At 64.1% G+C, this 22,836-nt stretch overlaps 4 protein-coding genes across 4 annotated transcripts; 2 read left to right on the plus strand and 2 right to left on the minus strand.

Annotated features, from left to right (window-relative positions):
• Nucleotides 1-6,324: 6,324 nt before the first annotated feature.
• On the minus strand, nucleotides 6,325-8,284 carry EMIHUDRAFT_358226 (hypothetical protein). Its single transcript, XM_005762888.1, has 7 exons — nucleotides 7,976-8,284; nucleotides 7,607-7,694; nucleotides 7,428-7,524; nucleotides 6,861-7,199; nucleotides 6,760-6,790; nucleotides 6,624-6,689; nucleotides 6,325-6,554 (listed from the first exon to the last, which is right to left on the minus strand). Exons 1-7 carry the CDS (start codon nucleotides 8,245-8,247, stop codon nucleotides 6,479-6,481), a joined length of 969 nt encoding a protein of 322 aa, XP_005762945.1. The 5' UTR covers nucleotides 8,248-8,284; the 3' UTR covers nucleotides 6,325-6,478.
• A 709-nt stretch (nucleotides 8,285-8,993) lies between these two features.
• On the plus strand, nucleotides 8,994-13,073 carry EMIHUDRAFT_215787 (hypothetical protein; the record flags this gene model as incomplete). Its single annotated transcript, XM_005762889.1, has 6 exons — nucleotides 8,994-9,787; nucleotides 10,041-10,302; nucleotides 10,385-10,566; nucleotides 10,811-10,860; nucleotides 11,015-11,458; nucleotides 12,832-13,073. 6 exons carry the CDS (start codon nucleotides 8,994-8,996, stop codon nucleotides 13,071-13,073), a joined length of 1,974 nt encoding a protein of 657 aa, XP_005762946.1.
• Nucleotides 13,074-13,806: 733 nt separating this feature from the next.
• On the minus strand, nucleotides 13,807-15,476 carry EMIHUDRAFT_215788 (hypothetical protein; the record flags this gene model as incomplete). Its single annotated transcript, XM_005762890.1, has 6 exons — nucleotides 13,807-13,889; nucleotides 13,962-14,021; nucleotides 14,237-14,325; nucleotides 14,581-14,726; nucleotides 14,965-15,114; nucleotides 15,246-15,476. 6 exons carry the CDS (start codon nucleotides 15,474-15,476, stop codon nucleotides 13,807-13,809), a joined length of 759 nt encoding a protein of 252 aa, XP_005762947.1.
• A 3,696-nt stretch (nucleotides 15,477-19,172) lies between these two features.
• Nucleotides 19,173-22,208, plus strand: EMIHUDRAFT_465264 (hypothetical protein; the record flags this gene model as incomplete). The annotated part of the gene is made up of 9 exons (XM_005762891.1): nucleotides 19,173-19,701; nucleotides 19,751-19,799; nucleotides 19,944-19,986; nucleotides 20,135-20,239; nucleotides 20,532-20,590; nucleotides 20,643-20,725; nucleotides 21,004-21,101; nucleotides 21,478-21,654; nucleotides 21,781-22,208. The coding sequence occupies 9 exons, from the start codon at nucleotides 19,173-19,175 to the stop codon at nucleotides 21,976-21,978; spliced, it is 1,341 nt and encodes a 446-aa protein (XP_005762948.1). The 3' UTR covers nucleotides 21,979-22,208.
• Nucleotides 22,209-22,836: the final 628 nt, after the last annotated feature.

A 22,836-nucleotide genomic window follows, 5' to 3' on the forward strand; every position in this document is an offset into this window, starting at 1 on the left:
GGGCAGATTGAGTGCGCCCGCCTGCTCCTCGAGGCTGGCGCGGCGATCAACCAAGCCAAGGAGAACGGCGCCACGCCGCTGTACGTCGCGTGCCAAAAGGGCCACCTCGAGTGCATCCAGCTGCTTCTCGGCGCCCGCGCGGCGATCAACCAAGCCAAGAATAACGGCACCGCGCCGCTGTACGTCGCGTGCCAGAACGGCCAGCTCGAGTGCGCCCAGCTGCTTCTCGAGGCTGGCGCGGCGGTCAACCAAGCCAAGGACGGCGGCTTCACGCCGCTGTACATCGCATGCAAGCATGGCAGCGTCGAGTGCGTCCGGCTGCTCCTCGGCGCCGGCGCGGCGGTCAGCCAAGCCAAGGATGACGGCACCACGCCGCTGTTCTTCGCGTGCCAGCAGGGCCAGCTCGAGTGCGTTCGGCTGCTCCTCGAGGCTGGCGCGGCGGTCAACCAAGCCAAGCAGAACGGCGCCACGCCGCTCTACGTCGCGTGCCAGAACGGCCACCTCGAGTGCGCCCGGCTGCTGCGCGACGCTGGCGCAGCGGTAAGCCATGCCAGAAGCGACGGCGCCACGCCTTTGTACATCGCGAGCGAGAAAGGCCACCTCGAGATCGCCCGGCTGCTCCTCGAGGCTGGCGCAGCGGCAAGCCAAGCCCGCAACGACGGCGCCACGCCGCTGATCATCGCGTGCCAGAACGGCCACGGCGAGTGCGCCCGGCTGCTCCTCGAGGCTGGCGCGGCGGTAAGCCAAGCCGAGCAGAATGGCGTCACACCGCTACTCATCGCGAGCGAGAAGGGCCACCCCGAGATCGCCCGGCTGCTTCTCGAGGTTGGCGCGGCGGTCAACCAAGCCCGCGACAACGGCCCCACGCCGCTGTTCATGGCGTGCCAGAACGGCCACCTCGAGTGCGTTCGGCTGCTCCTCGAGGCTGGCGCTGCGATCGACCAGGCCGATGAGCAAGGCGCCACGCCGCTGTTCATGGCATGCAAGAATGGCCACCTCGAGGTCGCCAAGCTGCTCTCCTCCTACGGCGCCTCCCGCGCCGCTACGCCCTTCGGCACGCCCGAGGAGGCGGCAAACCGCCGCGGCCACGCCGACCTCGCCGCCTGGCTGGTCGCCAGCCGCGGCTGGACGCCGCTCGCGCACCTTGAGACCCTCACCGCCGCCCGTGCCACCTCCCTCCTGCGCAGCGGCGCAAGCCTGCACGAGGGCGAGCCGACGCCGCTGCGGCGCGCCGCGGGCGGCGAGGGCGAGGCGGCGGCGCTGATCCGGCGGGCAGCGGCGCCGTGGTCGCCGGCTAGCCACTCGCTCTTCCCCGCGCCGGCCCGCAAGCGCGCGTTGAGGTGATGCGGCTGGGCTACCTGATCGCTTGGGACGAGGAGCGTTTGGATGGCCGCGAGGGAGCGGCTCCAGAGCTGACGGACATCTGGCGCGGCTTTGTGCTGCCAAGGGTGGTAGTGCGATGAGCAACGGGCCTGTTTTCTTCGTGGCAGCCACCCCCCCAGGATCTCGCTCCTCTTCTTTCTCGCTTGGTGGTGCTGCACTGCATTTGTGGTTAGTTCTGGTTCTTTATTCTTGCTTGTTGTTTTGTTTAAATTCTTGCTTGATGCGGTTGATCGCCAGTCCAGTGTCTCTGCTTTTATTATTCTTCCCCGTGCGCGTGTGCGTACTTGCGCCTTCACCATTGGAACCCCGCCGACGACACTCAGTCACTCACACACACACGCGCAGGGGCGCGCGGCGGGGCCGGCGGGGCCGGGGCCCAGAGCCACGGCGGCTCACGCATTGGACCGATATCGTCTCCTCCCTTCCCGGCCGGTCTGGCCTCTCCGTAGCGTTTTCTTTCTTTCAACCTACCTATTTATCCTGAAGTGTTAAGTCACGTGCGTGAGACACAGCACGCCGTCCTTAGTGCGACGCTGTGTAGAGGTGGCGGGAGCTCTGACGCACAAGTCCGTTCAGAGGGTCGCCCATGCTGTCGCGTCCGGACGCCTCTAGCTGCTGCCGCCGCTCCCACTCTCGAAAGAACTGGTCTGGGCTCGCCGTGTAGGGCGTGGCGGGCTCAAAAGGGTCTGAATTGCGGCGAGAAGCGCACAGCGCGCCGAGGTCGTATCGCGCGGCGTATAGTGGCTGGTGCAACCTCAACAGCCGATGCACCTGTTCGCAGGGGGGGGGGGGGGTCGTGTGGCGCGATGAACTCGGGCGGCATCGTGGTGAGACCCTGGGCAGTCAGAGGGGCTGGCAGTAAGTGGCGGGCTATGAAGTCGGGCCTCTCCCGACCCGCCATCGTTGCCCAAGGGAGGATCCTATCGCGTATCGGCCACTAGACCATGACAGATCAGAGGCGTACACGCCCTGTCCCAGCTCCCCCACTCCTCACGCTGGGTTTGCAGTGCGGGGTAATGGAAATCTCTAGTCTTTTTTAGAGATTGAGAGCTTAAAGATTTGAAAGACTCCACTCGGGTCTACAGTGCTACCCAGAGATTTGAGACCAGAGATTTGAGACTTGAGACCTCAGTCACTCGGCCTCCGGTGGGATACTTTGAGATTAGAGACCAGAGACTTGGAGAATGAGATTTCGCACACCAAAAGGAATCTGCGGTCGAGTTTGCTCGAGATCCAAGATTTGAGACTGAAGATTTGGACGGCCTTCCAACCTAGAGATTTGAGAGCTGAGATTTGGAGATTTGCGGTGTGAATACTGATAAGAGCCTCGAAGCTTCTAGAAGGGCTGGGTGGGTTTGACCTGCAGGAAGATTGAGGTCTGAGGTCTGAGATTTGAGATTGAGATTTGAGATTGAGATTTGGGGCCCGGGAGATTGGGTCTGAGATTTGAGATTGAGATTTGAGATTGAGATTTGGGGCCCGGGGAGCCTGCGGCGCCATTTTAATCTGCGCTCCTCTTTATGGCCTGCGGCGCCTGGCCTGAGCTTGGAAGTGTAAACGAGTCCGCCAGGGCGGTCTGCAAACACGGAGCGCGCTGCGCGCGCGGTCTACGCAGATGAGTCAGAGGCTTTAGCCGATGCCGCGAACGAGGATATTGCAAACAGGAACGAGGACATTGCAAACCGGAATACTGTATAGGGGCGGGGCTACCAGTAGGTGGCTAGTGCACCGAGGTGGACGACTCGAGCGTTCCTACAGAAACATGGACGCTTGTTGAGACGAGTCCGCGACACTTCCCTGATTCACGGCTCGAATCGCCTGTTCTCGCAGATCAGCCTCCGGCATTTCATGTGTCCGTCAATGATGTAGCACAAGCAGGTTCGACCGCCGTCCTTGGGCTCGAGGCAGACGAGCTCGTGCTCCCTTCCCCACTTGTCGGTGAAGCGAACGATGAGCGAGTCAGCGTCGAAGCGGCCGGTCTTTGGGTCGCGACGCATGGTGTAGTCTAGCAAGGTCTCGTCGAGGTGGGTGGGCGACGCAAAGCTCAGCGGCTCCTTGGGTAGTTGGAGCTCGTCGCGCCAGCGGAGGAGCGTCCACGCGAGCCAGGCGTGGGACAGCGCTATCCGCAAAGGCTCGACCAGCTGCGGCGGCTCGTCGGCAAAGGTCGTCCACTCCTTGGCGTACGGCTCAAAGCCGGTGTGCGAGTGGAGCATCTGCGTGTCGAGGCGCCACAGCATCTCGCCCTCAAAGATGATGTCTCGCGACAGCTGGACGTACTTGCGAGTCTGATCCATCGCGCCGTCATACGGCACCTGCTTGCCCTGAGCCAGCCGAGGACTCCTCGGCGTATGAGAGGTTGTGCTTGGCGCGGCAATGTGGGCAGCGCTTGCAGTAGAGGAGCCCGCCAAAGCGCCCGTGCGTGCAGTATACGGTCGGATGGACGGGCTCGTCGCTGACCACAAGGCACACCTTCTGCCCTTGCAAAGCGCAGACGGCGCAGAACTCAATCTGCGGGACCAGGTGGAGCGGCGTGGATTTCTCCTGCTCATGGAAGCGCTTGCGGTCGAGAAGATCCACGAGAGCGCTGATGCCCGCCTCGCTCTCGATGCTGCTGACGAGGACGTTGATGGTCGTGGACGCGTGCTTTGTTTGCATGTCGGCAGCGATGAGCTCTGCGCGGTCGGGTGTGTCGACTGGGTAGCGGGCCATGCCGAGGAGAAGCGCGACGATCTCGTCCTCACTCTCGAGCGGCCACAGCTTCGTGGAGAACCGCCTCAGGCCGGCGGCGAGATGGACGGTGTCGGCGGCGCAAAGCATTGCAAGCCGAGCGTGCCTCCTTCAGTCTCAATCTCAAATCTCGAGTCACGCTGCCCTCTCGAGGTTCTCGAGGTGGATATCCTTTGGCCGCGTTGGGTAGCGAGGATTGGTGTGACGCGATCCACGCAGGCGTGTTTTCTGGCGGCCGACCGTCAGTGCACGGAGTTGCCCCTTCTCCGACTGCCCCGGCTAGTTCCCGAGTTTCGCGGGAGTGACCCCATGCGTCAAACCCGAGACCTAGCGCGGGTGGGTTGGAGGGGGCTCGCCCCGTTCCTCCCCATCGGGCCGCGTGAGCGGCCACGCCTCGCAGATTCGTTTTCGCGCCTGGGTCAGGCGCGCGGGGCATCCCCCGGGTCGCTCGACCAGCGATCCGAAGAGTGGCCGCTATGCGAAGGAAAGAGCGGGGCCCTCGACGCCTCAGTCCGGCCCTCCGATACCCAGAAGGAGGGGAGATGAAGCGGCGCCCCCTCTGTGCGGGGCCGACACAGGTCGCATTCTTGCACAGCGGCGAGTACTGCGCCCCTACGAAGGTGAGAGCGGGCGAACCACTGATCGAGTACTAGCTTCCAGGGCGCCTGCGAGGCGTCGAGGTAGGATAGTAGCGCGTGGGTCTGGAGAGCACGAACGTGATTCGGCCAGTCTAGGAGCGCGAGGCCGAGCCCGTTCCCGTGCTCGTCTATTTGTCTACGGAGCGACAGCGCCTCCCGTCTAATCCAGGGCTGGCCGTCTTTGTCTGTGCCGATGGCGTCCCCGTCGAAGGTGGGATCCTTTGACCAGAGTAGGGCGCGCACATCGCTTTCGATAGCGTCATGAAACCACCTGGGGGCGGCCATGACCTGCATCCAGTAGCGAGGTCTCGAGTAGACCATCGCGTTTGCAATCATGACACGCCCGTGGACTGTTAGTGTGAACACCTGTCGCCATCTCGCCATGGCGGTTTTGGTGCGGAAGTAGAGGTGTTCCCAGAACTGCTCCTCGCAGTCGGCAGCGTTCTCATCATTAATCCAGAACGGGATGCCTAGTAATTTGGTTCGCTGGCCTGAAGCTAGCCAATTAATTAGAGCGCCTTGGCCGGCTAGCCCTGGATGGTCGGCTGGCAGGCCGCGGTGGCGGAGGGCGCCACACAGAATGCCCTCAAATTTGTTAGGGTTGGCTCGCATGCCTGTCGCCGACTCGTATACATCGAGAATGCGCCAAACCGCGGGCAGGCTGGCCAGCGTGCGCAGCAGCAGCGTCGTGTCATCTGCGAATTGCGAGATCTTGTGAACAGTCTCTCCTACCTGCACCCCCTCAATTCCGTCGTCGTCTAGAACCAGGCGCGTGAGCGCCTCGCCATGAGTGCATGTGGAACCGCACAGAGTGTGCGATTGGCGCATGCTGGACCCGTTACCTCGCCTCGCGGCGAGGTCGGCGCGACAATCCGCCATCGAGCGGGCGCAGCCGCTACGATTGCGGCGGGCTGACCGGCGGTGAGCGCTGTTGCTGCCGCTCCGAGCTTCCCCAGAGTCAGCAGCACAGCAAGCAACCCGCATACGGCCGCACGCACAGTGGAGGGCTGTCGGCGCCTGTCGGCGCCAGTCGCCCTTCCAGCGCAGTGAAGCCGCGCCGTGTGCTGCTGCTGAGCCGCCGCAAGTCGGCTTTGAGGCCGACTTGTGGCTGGCAGTGGAGCCCTGGGCATGCTCGAGGACTGTGCCAGAGTTGAGGTAGTGCGGCGCACATTGCTCAACACTGCGAACGAGTTTTGACACGAGACCAACGCGCATGCGCTGGTTTGCAGTGACCTCGCCTGCGTCGTCCGACGCGGTGCGGTCCAGGTGGGGCGATCGTCCGACCCGACGGCGGGCCGGACGGACGGGTACGTCGCCATGTGGTAACGACGCTAAAAAAGAATTTTTTTCGTGCGGACTTGCTGAGTCGTGTGTGCTCCTTTTTGCTTGCTAAGACTGGAACATTTTTTTATGTATCCGTGGTGACTGTCTCTAGCGTCGGAGGCAAGGCAGATAAGGTAAGAATATTTAATTTTCTTCGACCCGGAAGCTAGACCTAGAGAACCACTCCGCCGGACGAGATCAAATCACCGCTGTCAGACGACTCAAGACGAGAGCTTCGCATGCCATGCGCGTGGGGCAGACACATAGCCTAAGGTTCATGACACACGCGCACACCAACCCACAACAAACCCCAGCATGCCCCGACACATCGGACATTCATGCGCCAACTCTCCGAGCAGACCGAGTCCCGCCCCCCGGCGAGCCAGCCCTTTGCCGCGCAGCAGGAGTCAGCGGGAGCGGTACCCGCCTCGCAAGTCCACCGAGTAGCCGCCGTACCCGTGCTCGGCCTGCGGCGGCTCCCACCTATAGAAAAGAGAAAACCCCGCTTGGAAAAAGAAATACACGGTTCGGTCGGCCTGCGGCGGCTCCCACTGAGATACGCCCGTTAGCTCGTGGTAGTAATACGTCTGGCCAGACGCCTCGTCGACCGCCGCACACCTACAGCCGAGATACAGCCGAGATACAGCCGAGGTGTGGGCCGAGATACAGCCTCTCGACCGCCCCGCACCAGCCGGCGGGCAGCGGCGCGTAGCCTCCACCTATAGAAGAGAGAAAGCACGCTGGCAAAACAGAAGACACACACGCGGCCGGCGGACAGCGGCGCGTGGCCTTGCTGAGCGCCAAGCGGTGCTGGCTGCGCCTCGTAGAGTGCCGCTGTGGCGTAGCCCTGGGGCTGCTCGTAGCCCGGCTGGTGCTGCTGCTGCTGCTGCTGCTGGTGCTGCTGGTGCTGCTGGTGCTGCTGGTGCTGCTGGTGCTGCTGGTGCTGCTGCTGCATCTGCATCTGCTGCTGCCTGTGCTGCTGCCGCTGGTACCCCTGGTGGTGGTCGTGCTGCTGCTGCTGCTGCTGCTGCAGCTGCTGCTGCTGCTGCTGGTCTGCGGCGCCTCCCTCCTTGCGCACCGTAAAGACCTCGCGCTCCGGGTCGCTCTGGTCGAGGCTGAGCTGCGCGCCTGCGAGATAGAGCCGAGATAGAGCCGAGATATGGCCGAGATGTAGCCGAGATATGGCCGAGATGTAGCCGAGATGTAGCCGAGATGCAGCCGAGATGCAGCCGAGATGCAGCCGAGATGCAGCCGAGATACGGCCGAGATGTTTCTGGCGGTGAAACAGAGCTGCCACATAAGGCCTCGGAGGTGTCTCGGAAGTGTCTCGGAGGTGTCTCGGAAGTGTCGTCGCGCCCTCGAACAGCGCCCGCTCCTCGCCAAAGTTTTCGCCGCGCAGCCACTGCCAAGGCGTCCCGGGCGCGGCCCGCCAGCCGGTGAGCGGCTTGCCCACCTAGATAAAAAAGAAAAATGGGGTGGACGAATAAATGCCCTCCCTCGGGTGCTCTGTTTTCTTTCTTTCTGTCTTTGACCACCGACACCACCGCCGCGCCGCCGTGCTGGTCCGCCCGCACCACGCACTGCAGCCGCGAGACCGTCGCCTTTTGCGAGGCCGTGTCGTACCTGCGTCGAGATATAGCCGAGATCTAGCCGAGATCTAGCCGAGATATAGCCGAGATCTAGCCGAGATCTAGCCGAGATCTAGCCGAGATCTAGCTGAGACTGCGTGTCGTACCTGAATACACCGAGGTCAGGGGGGGGAAGGGGAGGGGGAAGAGTACTCGTGGCACGCACGAATGCGAGGGATGCAGAAACAGTCATAACTGCGGGATGCAGCGGACTGCGTGTCCTCGCGAGCACTAGTCGGAATACAAGAACAGCGTTCCGCTTCTAGGTTCGCGTACCGGCCGAGCTTTTGCTGCCCTCCCGCTTCGACAAAGTACTGGCCGCCGGTGGGACCGGTCAGCGACCACACGATCTGCGCGTAACCCTGGTGCCCGCGCCCGTCCTCATAGCCCTGCTGCTGCAAGTAAGCCTGCTCGACGTAGCCGTATTGCGTCGAGCCGCTCACAATGGCCGCGCGCGGCACCGCAGCGCGGGGAGCGTGTGGCGGCGCGGACGGCCACGGTCCGACCAGGCAGGCGACGGGAAGGGCAGCGATCGCTGCGAGCCTCATGTGTGTGAGGCGCGCGAGAACGTAGGTCAAAACCCAGCGAAACGCAGGGTTCGAGATGCGGAGCAGGTAGGGTGTGTGTGGCGATGCGTGATTGTGTGTGGGCTGCTCCGAGGGGGCCCTCTGTGCGATCCGACGGGTAGGGGGGCTGTGCCCGGGCGGTGTCCGGTGTGGAGTCCCCTTCTGATCCCGCCTGAGATGTTGGGTGTGAGGTTGTGGCGGCTTCGATCCCAAGGGGGGGAGCTGATCCCACTCAATAACCAACTCTCAGGGGCAGTAGGTGGGCGAGCTTCAGGCACGCTCATCTCGATCGTCAAGACGTCGCTACGCGCGGTCTTCCGCGGGGGGAGCTGCGTCGACGGGTGCGGGACCGCGGCGCAGCCATCGCCGCCGCCCGATGATTAATAATTAATAATTAATACTCGATCATTAATAATGTGTGTGTGTGTGCGTGCGTGTGTGTGTTTGTTTTTGTGTTTGTTTGCGCGATGGCAGGGAAGGGCAGGGCAGCCGCGAGCCGCAAGTGGCGTCGGCGACGCGGCGCGAGGACACGATGGTGACGCCCACAGCGCAGCGTGCGCGGCAGCAGTGCCGCCGGCGGCCCCACGCCGCCTCCGCGGACACACACACAAGGCGCTGGATTTTCTTGGAGCACTTGGAGTCTCGCTGGTAATTTCTTCCTTTGCTCAGTCGTCCAGGTTCGTTGCCTCTGCTCCGCCGCCTTTCTCTCTCCCTCCCTCGCTCTCTTCATGGTCACCACCGTCCTGTGCTGCGTGCTCTCTGACCCCTGGGGATGCCGATGCGCGAGCAAGCACCGGCGTCGGCTCATATTAGTCCAGGCTTTCCTCACGGTGGCGGCGTTGGCGTGTGTATTGACCGCTGCGCTCGCTGGTAACAGTTTGCACGCCCACGCCGTTACTTCCTTGCCGTGGGTGCTGTGGTACGTGGACGATGACGCAATTTACGAGTACGATGTCGGGTCGGTCAATGCTTCGCATGCGCCGACGTTCGCGGCTCGGGAATCGTCAGTCGTGCAGGAGTACATGGACGTGGACGCAACCAATATCTCCGGAAAGTACTCCCTTGGCTTTCGGCGTGCTTGCCTAGACAGGGACGGGCGCGGCACCGGCGATCGAGCGGACGACAATGGCTGCTTTACGCACGATGTGATGGAGGATACTTTCTACGCATTCAACGAAAATCACCACTCCTTCCACGCCGCCCACACACTGAGGCTCCTGAAAACACTCCTGGAGGCGTCGTCGGGCCGGAAAGTGATCATTCCAGAGCTGCAGGGACCGGAACCCCTGTTTGTCACGCACGCGTACCGCGCACGCGATGGCACAAACTTTGCGTGCTCGCCGTCCACGACATCGGCCACAGCGGGCGTCAGCTGGAGCTGGCCTGCCACGATGGCGAACTGCACGCAGGTCTACTCCAAAGAACGGCATAGCTTCGAGGCGGGGTTTCAAGGTCACCACCTCTACCTCTATGTGAGGAGGAGTGTGACGGTCCCAGTGAATGTGACGGTCCCACTGGAATGGTATACTATACGCGGAGAACTACTCTACGCGGAAAACTCTACGCTCCTGACTACCTGCATCCCCAACCAGCCCGAAGCATATGGGTGCGAGTCGGTGGACGTCCTTCTCGGCGCCTTCCGCAAGCAGTTCGATGACTGCGACGTCCGACAGGACCTTTGCAACGACTACTGGCGGCATCCACAAGCCCGAGACCCCGTTGCGATCCCGCCCACCCACCCGCAGCCCACGCACCCCTCGCTTGGTGGTCCGCAGGTACTACCCTCCGCAGCGGATGGAGCTGAGGTACACAAACGACATCTTGGATTGCGACGAGGCCTCCGAGACCCTCCGCGTGATGGCCTTCTGCGTCGCGGCGCTTCTGGTCTCTTGGCTGGCGCTGCAGGCGGTCGGGTACAGACGCGGCACCGCGAGGACCGATCGCGGCAAGAAGGGTCTGCTGGTCTGGTCGATGGCGGTGCCTCTGATCTGGGCGGCGGCCATCACGATTCACTACGGCCTCGCGTGCAGCGTCGAAGTTCAGGCGATGTGTATCGCGCGCCTTGCGGGGAGGGCGCGGAAAAGAGGAACCTCTTAGCGCCATCGCCACGGTGCTGCAGGCGAACTGGCGCGGCGTCATTTCAACCTCGCTCGGCCCTGGCTTCTACCTCTTCCTCTCCGGCCTCCTCCTCTACGTCCCTTGCCTCGTTATCGAGCTGAGCATCCCTGCGGGCCGCTGGGCCATCATCGGCGACCTCAAGGCCCCGCCGTCGGAGGCGGCAGAACAGTTACGCCTCCAGAGGTCCCGCCCCCTCCTTGGGTCATGGCTCGCCCCCAAGCGCCAAGTCGCCCCGCAGTGCGAGCTTCCGGCAGCGAGAGCCCCCGCCGTCGTCACGGCCGCCGCCGGCTCGGCCGCCGCCGTTACCTCCTCCGCCGTCGCCGCCGCCTCCATCGCCGCCCCCGACGGGCCCGCCACCACCGTCGCCGCCGCCACCGTCGCCGCCGCCTCGACCGCCGCCTCCTGCTCCCTCGCCGCCGCTTGCGAGCCGGGCGCCGGCCCCCGCAGCAGGGGAGTGCCCGCCGCCGCTCCGCCGCCGTGCGCGGCTCCCGGCGAAGGCGTGCCTGGGCTACCCCCTATAGTTCCCGTGTGAAGACGTCCCTAGCTCTAACCCTATCCCGACCCTAACCCTAACCCCGACACCAACCCTGTCCGCTTCTCCCCCACTGACCTGGGCGTTTACCGATCCTAGGCTTTGGCGAGTCGGCGCTGCAAGCGTGGTCAGGCCTCGTGCGCCGCTTCGCCACCGCCCTCCCGCCGCTGTCCGCCGACGCCGAGCCGCGCTACTACACCGCGGCGGTGGAGGGGCCGAGGGCGGGCGAGTGCTCGGTGGAGACGTACTCGCTGGCCCAGCTGCGCAGCATGCGGGGGCGGGGGCACTTGCCCGCCGACCTGCCCGTCTTCCGCGTGGGCAGTGGGGGCGAGTGGACCACCATCGCGGAGGAGATCGCGGGGCAGGCCGGTGGCGGCGGCGAGCAGGGAGCAGCGGTGGAGAAGGAGCAGCGCACGCGCGCAGCGAGCAAGATCGCAGGCATGATCCGTGGCTTCCTAGGGCGAAGGCAGGTGCGGGCGCTGCGGGCCGGGTTGCACGAGGTTGCAGCTGCTTCTGGTTCTGCTGTTGCTGCGTCCCTTGGCGGTGCGCCGATGGCACATGGGTGGCAGGGATGAGCACAGAACGTGGTTTGTGGAGCTCCCACACCTGTCCTGACAGAGTCCTGACAGAGGCCTGACAGAGGCCTGACAGAGGCCTGACAGAGTCCCAGGGGCAGGGCTTAACGCGCCCGCTCCTCGTGTCCGGGCATTGTGCGTCATATGTGCTCGCACGTGTGTGTGTGAGTGTGACTATTCGGGACATTTTTTATCGCGCGTGTTAGTGCCAGTGCGCGCCAGTCCCCTCGGCGCCGGCGCGGCGGTCAGCCAAGCCAAGGATGACGGCACCACGCCGCTGCCACAACGGCCACCTCGAGTGCGCCCAGCTGCTCGTGAAGGCTGGCGCGGCGACCGACCAAGCCAGTGACGACGGCACCACGCCGCTGTACATCGCGTGCCAGAACAACCACCTAGGGTGCGTCCGGCTGCTTCTCGAGACTGGCGCGGCGCTCAACCAAGCGGAGATGAGCGGCGCCACGCCTTTGTTCATCGCGAGCCAGAACAACCACCTCGAGTGCGTCCGGCTGCTTCTCGAGGCCAGCGCGGCGGTCGACCAAGGTCTAAACGACGGCACCACGCCGCTGTTCATCGCGTGCCACAACGGCCACCTCGAGTGCGTCCGGCTGCTCCTCGAGGCCGGCGCGGCGGTCGGCCAAGCCCATGTCAGTGGCGCCACGCCGCTATTCGTCGCGTGCCATAAGGGCCACTTCGACGTCGTCCGCCTGCTCCTCGAGGCCAGCGCGGCGGTTAACCAAGCCAAGTTGAACGGCGCCACGCCGCTTCACATCGCGTGCGAGAAGGGCCGCCTTGAGTGCATCCAGCTGCTCCTCGGCGCCGGCGCGGCGATCAATCAGGCCGAGGAAGACGGTTTCACGCCGCTGCACGTTGCGTGCGAGAACGGCCAGCCCGCCGTCGTGCGCTTCCTGCTGCGGGCAGGCGCAGACGCAGCGGCGCGCGCCTCGGAGGGGCATACGGCGCTGCAGCTTGCCAAGGAGAAGGGCCACGCCGAGTGCGAGCGCGCTTTGGAGGCGGCGGCGAGGGAGGCCGAGGCGGCGCGGCACGCTGAGGAGCTGCTGGCGGAGGAGGAGGCGGAGGCGCGCGCCAAGGAGAAGAAGAAGGGGAAGAAGAAGCGGAACAAGAAGAAGAAGGGCAGCGGCGGGGGAAGCGCTGGGCCGTCGCGAGAGGCCGAGGCGGCGGTGGGAGAGGAGGAAGAGGCCGAGGCGGCGGTGGGAGAGGAGGAAGAGGACGGGGCGCTGGCGGCGGCGGAGGAGGCGGAGCTGGCGGCGGCGCTCGAGGAGAGCGCGAGGCTGGAGGAGGAGAGGCGGGCGGCGGAGGCGCAAGGGCCGTCGGCAGCTGCAGAGGCGCCGGCTGCGAGGGAGGAGGAGCCGCCGGCCGACTTCATCTGCCCGATTACGACCGAGCTGATGATAGACCCGGTGATGGCGGCGGACGGGCATGCGTACGAGCGGACGGCGATGGAGCGCTGGCTCGCGACCAAGTCGACGAGTCCGATGACGGGCGAGGCGCTCGAGCACACCTTCCTCTCCACCATCCACGTTCTGCGCCGGCAGATTCGAGAGTGGCAGCAGGCGCGGGCTTGATGGCGCTCGAGCGAGCGGGGAGGGTGGGTGGGGGGTGTCGACAAGGGTGTCGATGTGGCGGCAGCGCGCGCGCCGCCACACTATCACAAATAGTTTTTCGATGTTTCGAACACACATGCAATATCAATGTGCATGTGCATGTGCATGTGCATGTGCATGTGCATGTGCATGTGCACCCTCCCCTTTCTTCGTCGTCATCGTCGCTGTCGCGAAAGCCCTCCGGTCCCTCGGGTTGCAAGTACGATGAGAGTAGGGTTGGGCTGCAGCGGAGGTGATCTGTGTGATCCCCACGCAGGCGACCGGGTCCCTCGTATCAGGCAGTCGCCTGGGATCCCTCGCACGGAACGCCCAATTTGGGCTGGAAATGCCGCCGCCACGGGTTGGTGGCGCCCTCGGCAGCGGGGCAGGCGGGCAGCGCCACGCCGCGCAACCAACTTGCGCGACCAACTTGCGACCTCTGTCCCTCGTATTCGCCCCAGATTTTGCCCTATCCCGGCTCACCAGGTACCGCGAGCGGCGAGCCGCACCAAGTTACCTCCATTTCCGACAAGTTCATCCCGCCCGCACACCATAGTCCATCATGCGCCCTCGCCATGTTGCGGGGGCACGCACATGCGCCATCTCCGCGCAAACAGTCATGTCAGACACACACACCGCCGACAGAGGAAGCGACGACGCCCCTCTCTTTTCGGAGCACGCCCAGCGGGGCGGCACCGCGTAGACGCTCCCCGCTTCAGCCGAGGATCTTTGGCTTCTTGTCCTGGAGCGCCGCGAGCGCACTGTTGAGCATCGCGACCAGCCCCTCGAAAGAGCCGCCTGTGCACGGCAACGGGCGTGAAGAGGCGCCGTTCACAGCAGGAGGATCGCGGCCCGCCCCTCGGAGGCCACCCTTGCCCTCGAGCTTGGAGCCCTCCGCGCCGGAGATCTCGACGTGGGCCATACGGCCGCCTGCGGGTCCGCAGTCCACGCGGCTGTGAATCCGCGATATGGGGAGATATGGGGAGATATGGGGAGATATCGGGAGGTACCCGGTCGCCTGGGATGCCCGAGATATGGGGAGATATGGGGGGGATATGGAAAGATATGGGTACGCGGCGCCTGGGATGCCCGACGGGCCGTAGCACAGGATCTTGCCTGTTCACAGAGCCGGGCTCACAGCTCACCTCTCTTCGTCTCACAGCCGAGCGGGCCGAAGCGGGGATCTGCCGATCGGAAGCGGAAGCTTCGAGACGTCGGCGGCGCGCTCGCCCGCCTGTCTCTCCGAGAAGCCGGCAGTTAGGGAGGGAGGGAAACCTCGGCCATCCTCGGCGGACCTCGGCGGACCTCGGCGGACCTCGGCCAATCTGGGCTAGTCACGCCAATCCTGGCCACTCTGGGCCAACCTCGGCGAATCTCAGCGAGTGTCGGCACTCCTGGCATCTCTCGGCCAACCTCGGCCCGTCTCTGCCTATCGCCCGCCTTTTCTCCGACCAGCTCCGTCTCGCCCACAGAGAGGTGGCCCTCGCACTCCGTCACCTCGGAGAGCTCAGAGATGGTGAGGTCGATGGTGCCCGTGACGGCGGTGCGCGCGTCGCCGCTGGCGGCGCCGCGGCCCCACTTGCCGGGCTCGTCGTAGTGCAGCCCGACGCCGAGGTCGATGCCGGTGAGGTGGACCTGATGGGATTGTGGGAGATTGTGGGAGATTGTGGGAGATGGTCGGAGATTGTGGGAGATTGTGGGAGATGTGGGAGACGAGGAGCTACGCACACTGTAGGATGACGACGACCGTGAGAGATGGGGAGATATCGGGAGATATCGGGAGGTATCGAGAGGTGGAGCCGAGAAGAAGTGGATCCGAGAGGAAATTGAGCCGAGAAGTGAGCCGAGCTAGTTCCAAGAGGTGGAGCGTCACCTTGAGCCCGTTCCGCAAGCCGCCGCACGAGTCGTAGTCGACCGACTCGACCGACAGCGCCTCGATCTTGAGCTCGGAGATGGTGACCTTGACGGGTCCGACGTTGATGTTTGCCTCCACGGGCAGGTCGGAGATCTTGGAGCCGGGCACCTGGTGGGAGTGAGCGAAGCATTTCGCACCGTGTGGCGAGGTGGCGGGGCGGCGGCCACTGCGCGGGAGGCGTGGATGCGGGCTTGAAGCGGGAGGCGTTGAGAATGCGGGCTCGCACGGCGATCGGGCACCCTGGCAACGACTTTGTCGACCGCGGAGTTGATGAAAGAGTGGATGGGCCCGCTGCGCGACTTGCAGCTCTCCTCGCCCTGAAAGGTGGCGGCGTCCTTCTGGCGGCCAAACTCGTCGGGTTGAGGAAGCACGCCGGCGTGGTAGACGGCGGCGAAACAGGTGAGGGCGATGGCGGCAAGCGAAAGGGCGGCGATGCGGCGGGGCCGGGTGTCGGCGGCTGTGGCAATCATGGAGGCTGCGACTTGAGTTGGTCCCGAACAAAGTCGGGCACGAAAGTGTTTTTATTTTTTTGCGTTATTTTCTTGTTGTTTTCAAAAATCTCACAGGAGACAAAATCTGTTGACTGAGAGGACCTTTGGGAAGAGCTCTTTTGGTGTACCTGTGTTAGTGCCAGTGCGCGTCATGCAGGGGTGCACGGGTGTCTGGTGAGGTCCTGGCTCCCACGCTGTCCATTGAGGACCTCCTGAGGACCTCTCGTGAGGACCTCTTTCTTGGTTCCTTCAGGCTAGCTTCCGAGTGGTGCTCAGGCCACTTCTGCGCATGCAGATCATTCTGCACATGCGCAGAGCTGGCAAGAGGTCGTAGTCTGTGGTGGTCGAGGGATTCGGGTTGCTGAATGTTTAGATGGTTCAAAACAACAACCTGACGTGGCGGCGGCGAACATCGGCAAAGGGCATGTGCGCCTCGTTGGCGACTTGAAACTGACGAGCTCGCTTGCGTGCAAGGGTGGCGATCGGCTCGGCTGGAAGGGGGCTTTTGTCGCCTTCGGCAACACCGAGCGGGAGCTGCTCGACTTAGTGTTAGGGCATGCTGCATGGCCGCGGCCGGGAGGGGGGGGGGAGGGGGGGAGGGAGGCGGAGGATGCAGAGGCGGAGGCGGCGGCGGCGGAAGAGGAGGAGGGGGAGAGTGAGGGGGAGGCGGAGGCGGGGGCACCTGTGACGGCCCGCTACGAGAAGGGCGAGTACCGGTTCGCGCGGGAGAAGAATTGCGACCTGCGCTTGCTCGACTTCGAGACGTTCGGCGGCTTCGGGGACGGCGTCCGCAGAATTCTTCGGCAGGCGGCGGACCAGCTGAGTAACAAACTTTCGCACGCTCAGCACCTCGATGAGGTCACATGGACCACCAAGAACTGGCACGGGCTGCAGATGCAGCGCTTGTCTGTCGTTCTCCACACCGCCGTGGCGTGGCAGACGGTGAACGAGCTAGCGTGCGGGGACAGCGGCATTGTGCACGGAGCTAAGTGCATTGCCGTTCTTAACGGAGTCGCTTAGGCGGCTCCGGTGGTGTGCCGGTGATAGTACTAGCACGCGCCAGTTCGCACCTGTGTCGAGCCTGTGTGCTGTGAGAGCGAGTTGTTTTGTCTAAATTCTAACTTTTGAGAGAGATCTTCTCACTTTTGACGAGGGAGTTTTGTTGTAAAATTCTCACTTTTGATGTGTGTGAACTAACAGCTCTCGCGCGCCGCCGTCAGTGGCGATGCGCAAAACATCAACAACGCTGCTCGCAACATGCGTGTCGCGCACTCATTCATGACCGGTCTCAATGCCCCACCCCCCTGCGCGCGGCCTTCTAAGCCCGCGGGTAGTCCCCCCCCATCCCCAGGGCCTCCAGGGCTCGCACCTCAACCTCTCACATGCCAGCGCACAGCGCCATAGGAGGTATTTTCTTCTCAACAACAAGGCTGTGAATGAGAAGATGGTTAACGTAACGGCGGCATGGAGACGTGATGCCTCCATGCCGCCGTTCGAGTCAAAATCGACATGCGAGTCGATCTTTGGCCCGCCATAGGGATATGCGGCGTTCGGGCGACAAGCAGCGCTGCGACCGCGAAGTGGCGGTGGACATGCTCCCACGGTGCCGACGCGGCGCCGGAGTGGCCGGCGCTGCTCGCCGCGACCACGACGGCTACTCTGATGCTCCGGGCCGACCCGTCCTACCCGATGGTGGCACTCTTCCACGTCTCGCTCACGCTGAGAAAAAATCTGAAACGGCGTGCAGCAGAGTCACCGACGAGTCGGTCCGCGTGACTCCTCGTGTCCCGTACCGTTCTCACACATCCATAAACTCACTTTGGCCCCACTGAAGCGATGCCTGAATCCTGAATCCTCAGATTTTAGATTAGGAGCTCGTAGGTAGAAGGCGCGCGATACACAGAATGAGGGCTACACCGCGCCCTCTACGCTGGGGTGCCGCGGTGCCGGCGCCCTACTGGGCGCCCCCTCGCCCCCTTCCCCTTAGAGCCCCACATCCCACTAGCCTCTCCCCGCGGCCCCTCGTGGCCGCGCGACGCCGCACGAATGGCGCGCTGCGCCTCGTCCGCGAGCGAGCGCCGTCCAGCCAGACAGAGCTGCACCGACAGTCGTTTAGGCGGCTCCCGTGGTGTACCTGTGTTAGTGCCAGTGCGCGCCAGTCCCGTGCCTCAGTTCGTCGCTGTACCCGCCCACATCTCACGTGATGGGCGCATTTAAATGGAATGGGGTGAAGTGGGTTGCCGCGAACGTCCAAATCGCATCCGTATGTCGGTCGTTTGTTATGACCGGGCTGTGCTCAAGTCATTGGTTTCCCTTTCACGACGTGGAGTACGCGTTCGCGGGCCTCACTGCTGCCAGAGCCCCGTACTACCGCAGCTCTTCGTCTTACGTCTATTGGGACCCCGACTGCGACGGCGGCGGCACTCCCGCCGGCTGGATTGTCGGCAGTAATGCGCCTAGCACGACTGCCTCATGGGACCTCGATGGCGACGGCAGCTGTATCACGATTCGTGGAAGAGCTCGTTTCGATTCGTATGACTCCTCCTCTCCGCCCTTCCGCTTAGCCAAATGGGCAGTGAATTGCGGGGGGTCGATTGCCACCAATGACATCGCGCTCACGGTCGAACCAATCATTGAACGGCCCTCCTGGACGCCAGTACACTGGTCCGCCATGTTTGTGCTGGGAGCAATCATCTGGTTTATCTGTCGGCGGCCTCTCAGTGCACGCGATTTACTCGGCAACGTCGTGCTGGCTGAGAATCGGAACCGAGTCAGCTTTGTCTTCAAGTCATGCATCGCTGGCGTATTGTTTGCTTTCGTGGTATACGCGGTACTTACTGGATTGCCCAGCTGGACGAGAGGTTTTTGGTTTTGCTTCGACATGTTCATACTCGGCGCGCTTTTATTTGAGGCCATCTTTTTCTTTTTCATGATTGCCATTCCCCCAACACGCCTCGCACTCGAAAATATACAGGCCGGGCTCGATTCTCCCACTCGCTGCCTACTCGCTGCCTCGAGGGAGGAGGGGAAGACGTCGTGCGGGCGCCACTGCGCTAGCCGGCCTGAGGCCCCTCCCCGGAAGGCAAGTATTAGCCACACGAAACCCGAGACCCCTCCCCCCCGCCCCGATCCCCCCACCCCCTTGCTCCCCTCCCCCCCTCGGGAGGGCCGAAGAGAGGCGCCCGTGGGGACCCCGCAATTCCCTTCCCCCCTCGGAGGGGGCCGGACGGAGGCGTACCCCGAGGGCCCCGCTCTTTCCTTCTCATAGCGGCCACTCTTCGGATCGCTGGTCGAGCGACCCGGGGGATGCCCCGCGCGCCTGACCCAGGCGCGAGAAACGAATCTGCGAGGCGTGGCCGCACATGCGGCCCGATGGGGAGGAACGGGGCGAGCCCCCTCCAACCCACCCGCGCTAGGTCTCGGGTTTGACGCACGGGGTCACTCCCGCGAAACCCGTGAACTAGCCGGGGCAGTCGGAGAAGGGGCAACTCCGTGCACTGACGGTCGGCCGTCAGAAAACACGCCTCCGTGGCTCGGGTTACACCAATCCTCGCTACCCAACGCGGCCAAAGGATATCCACCTCGAGAACCTCGAGAACCTAGGATCCCTACACGTGTCGGGTGGTCATTTTGACCCACTTCCGGGTTGCCCCCGTGAGTGTCGGCGTTGCGACGATGGTGGAGTCCGCTGCCGTCGTGGTGCGCAGGCTGCACGAGGCGGTCGGCCGCCTCCCATACCTCCCGCTTCCGACCACCGCCGCGCTCGACGACCTGGAGCGCGCGCAGACCGACCCGACCCTCGCCCGCGAATGGGCGGACCACGCGGCTGCGGTTCGGCCAGTGCTGCACGAGCGCGTGGTGCCTCTCCTCGAGTCCTTTCTGCGCACCAAGAAGCGGCTCGGGAGCGCGGTCGAGCGGCGGCTCTACGCCGCCATGACACCGGCGGCCCTCCTCGACCGCATGCTCCGCTGCCGGCCGCTCGCGTTTCTGAACGCGTCGGACGACTACCGCCTTCGAGACGGCGTGACGCAAGGCTCGGGAGGCTTCGAGAGGATCGGCACCGCGGACGAGAGCGCTGGCCCGCTCCGCCTCGAGCAGCTCATGTCGTACGACGAGATGGCCATCGCCGCCCTCCTCTCCGTCGCTGTGCCGACGCACTTTTACAATGACGGCGCCGAGACAGCTCCGAGACAGCTCCGAGAGGGTTCCGAGAGCGCTCCTAGTCTCTCGAGCACGTGGCCCGTGTGCCGCAGGCGATCGGTCCAACCGCGGCCACCGTGGCCGGCCCGGGGACTTCGAGCGGTGCCTTGCTTCGTGCTGCCAGCTGCTCATGCTGGTCATCACTGGTGATTCATCAAATCTAGCAATGAACAATAGGTGCCCGTGCTGCCGGCCCTGCGCATCGGGACGAGTATAGTGGTTCGTTACTCGCTGGTGCGAGGGTAGGACGGGCGTGTACGTCGGCGTCATCGGCGCGCGGTACGAAAAGGCGCCGCCCACCCGCGCGCACCGGGCCTTGCACTTTGAATGCCGTGCCAGCTCCTGCCTCTTAGACGTGGAGTCGCGAGGGCTGCCCGGCCCTTGCCCCCGCGGCCTCGTGTGTGTGGTGAAGTCTGCCTTACCTCACCTCACCTCAGGTGGGGCGGATGGAGTGGGCGCACACGCTGGTGACAGCGGAGCAAAACACGGCCGAGAACGGCTACGGGCCGGCGGCGGGAGTGGCGGCGGGTGTGGCGGCGGGAGTGGCTGCGTCGACAGCCGAGACGATGGCTGACAGCGGCTCGGGCGGCGGCGGCGGCACCGGCGGCGGTTGCGAGGAGCGGGGGCTTAGAGAAGCTGAAATCGGAGGAATGTATTCCGGCGCTCGAGAGGACACGCTCCATTGCTTCACTGCACAACAGCGGTCAATTGCTTGTCTGCACAACAGCGATTCACGGCGTCCGCAGCCCTTCTTGAATCGACGCGGTGCTCCGGGTACGCACGGGGCGCGATGCCGCCTTCACCACCCCGACTCTGCTGGCACTGCTACCGCAGGAGCGGCGGGAGCTGCTCGCGGCGTGGGCGCGGCTCTACGGGCGGGAGCAGCTGCCGATGTGCGACGAGGCGGTGTGAACGGCGCCTCGTCACAGGCGTTGGTGTGAGCAGGCGGGAGCACCTGCCGACGTACGACGAGGCGGTGTCAAGGCGGGAGACGGAGCCGGACGCCCTCCTGCAAGTGCGGCTGCATGGTTTCTTTTTGCGCAGCGATCTGTCGTTTTTGTAGGAGCCGCACGCGTTTCTTCAAGTCCAACCGCACGGTGACTTTTGTGCAGCGACCTGTCTTTCTTTCCTTTTCCGTAGGAGCCGGACGCCTTCCTTCAAGTCCATATGTACGGCTGCTCGTCGCCGGCGCTGCTCGACACCGACCTGTACAAGCGGCGGATGCGACTGAGCATCGAACACTTCTGCTGCTCGAGGCGGCCTCGGCGCACAACGACGCCTCTTCACACTCTCCAGCCGTGAACAGGCATCGACCCCTTTTTGCGGGAGGCGAGCGACCGCGCCAAGGAGAAGGGCGCCAAGGCGTACGCGCACGTGGTGGGGCTGGGCCTCGGCGTGTGGATGGTGGATGGCCGGCAGGCGAGATCACGCGAGAGATCACCCGAGAGCACCCGGGATCGCGCGAGATCGCGCGAGATCGCGCGAGATCGCCCAGGATCAGGCGAGATCTCCCGAGATCGGTCACCCGAGATCACACGAGATCACACGAGATCGCGCGAGATCGCACACGGCTGACGCCTCAAAGCGTGTGACTGTCTCTAGGCGACGCTGATGGTGCAAGCCTTCGAGGCGGCGCTGCAGGAGCTCCGCCCCACAAAAAAGAAAGACAGAAGACAAACGCCGCAAGGGAGGACGGCTCGCCGCCATCACACAGGGAGTTGATGGGAAAGGAGTGTGGTGCTGGCGTCTTCCATGTAAGCCCTCTGCCTCTCCCTGTCAGGAGCTCGCACCGCAGCTGGAGCACATCGACACGCTCGACTTCTCCTGGTTCCCGTCGGAGTGCAACGAGGCGACGTCGCTCCGCCACGGCGCGGGCTGCGGCGCGGTCCGCCAGGTCCTTTTCTCGAACCGCAACCCGGCGGCGCGGCTACCGTCCTCCGAGCAGCCGCTGCTGCTGGTGTGGCCGTAGTAGACACAAGTACACGCCGCAAGCTTCTCTAGCAGGGGGTGCAGTCAGTCAGCTCTCTTGCACCAGTGGCAGCAGCGTTGCTGGGAGTCACGCCTGCGATCGGCCTCGCCCCAGGTGGCCATGTACGCGTGGGACGGCAATGCCTACCCCGGCAACGAGTACTGGCTCGGCTCCCTTGCCGCGAGCGGCGACCCCGCCGCCGCGTGCTGCTCGGCGATACCGCTGCTGCAGAACCCCGAGGTGAACGACGCGCTGACGGGCGGCGCCACCGTGCTGCACCCCTCGGGACGCCGCGTCGAGGGCGGCGTCTAGCCACCCTGCGAGCTATGCATAGAGCTTTTGGCGTCACCCGATGTGCATGCCTGTGGGTTGCGGTGACTGTCCAGCAACCCAGCATGTGCGAGCATGGCGCGGTGTGCGAGTCTGGTGCGAGTCCTTGGAGCACTTGGAGTGCAGTCGGTAACCGCATGCCCAGGGCCGGGGAGCTAAGAAGCGCACCCAGCGGTCCTTTTCTTGAGATAGTCCTAAAATGTTATTCTTGGAAGTCGGTCCGCCCGCACCCGTTAATGAGGAGCGCGTCGCCGGTGAAGATCGCATCCATAGTCGCGTCGTAATAGCTTGTACAGCCGCCGGTGTGGCCCTAGGGATATGAGCGTGACACGATTGACAGTGAGTGTCACACGACCCCTCCACGGCCCCTCCTCCTCATCCATCCGGCGCCGGCGTCGGCCGCATCTGCAGCGAGCGCGCGCCATTTGCCCACGTCACTGACTCGCCTATGGGGAGCCCCGCGGAGCAGTCCTTGACATGTGCATGCACATGTACATGTGCTCTGCACAGTAGATCTTACCCCGACACTGCCTCACCCGGTGCGTGTTTGCGGCCGCTTGCTTTACGCCGCGCGCGCTTTGACTGCGGCGGCATCATACACCCGGGGCTGCGTTGCTTCGCAGACGCAGCCCCTCTTGAACACGCCCCTCACTCGCATTGTGCTAGTAGCCACTGAATTCTCCAGATGCGCATTGGAGGACCCAGATTGGAGGAGCTCCTCCAGAGACACTACTGATAGGCGTTAGAGTCAACGCCCCCAGTGCATTGTCCCATCAACCTAAGAACCGCGAGGGCGATTGTGCGATGAGCCGTACGGCTCTACTAGAGCCGTAGAGAGCC

Source organism: Emiliania huxleyi (assembly GCF_000372725.1).
Source record: "Emiliania huxleyi CCMP1516 unplaced genomic scaffold EMIHUscaffold_66, whole genome shotgun sequence".
Lineage (NCBI taxonomy): Eukaryota > Haptophyta > Isochrysidales > Noelaerhabdaceae > Emiliania > Emiliania huxleyi.

Bases quoted from the DNA above. Each gene is read 5' to 3' on its own strand.
- EMIHUDRAFT_358226 (XM_005762888.1), bottom strand. From the start codon at position 8,247: ATGAGGCTCGCAGCGATCGCTGCCCTTCCCGTCGCCTGCCTGGTCGGA. The intron at 7,525-7,606 runs GTGGTCAAAGAC...TTTTTTATCTAG, and splicing joins GCGGCGCGGCGGTGGTGTCG to GTGGGCAAGCCGCTCACCGG. The intron at 6,555-6,623 runs GTGGGAGCCGCC...TCTTTTCTATAG, and splicing joins GAGCTAACGGGCGTATCTCA to GTGGGAGCCGCCGCAGGCCG.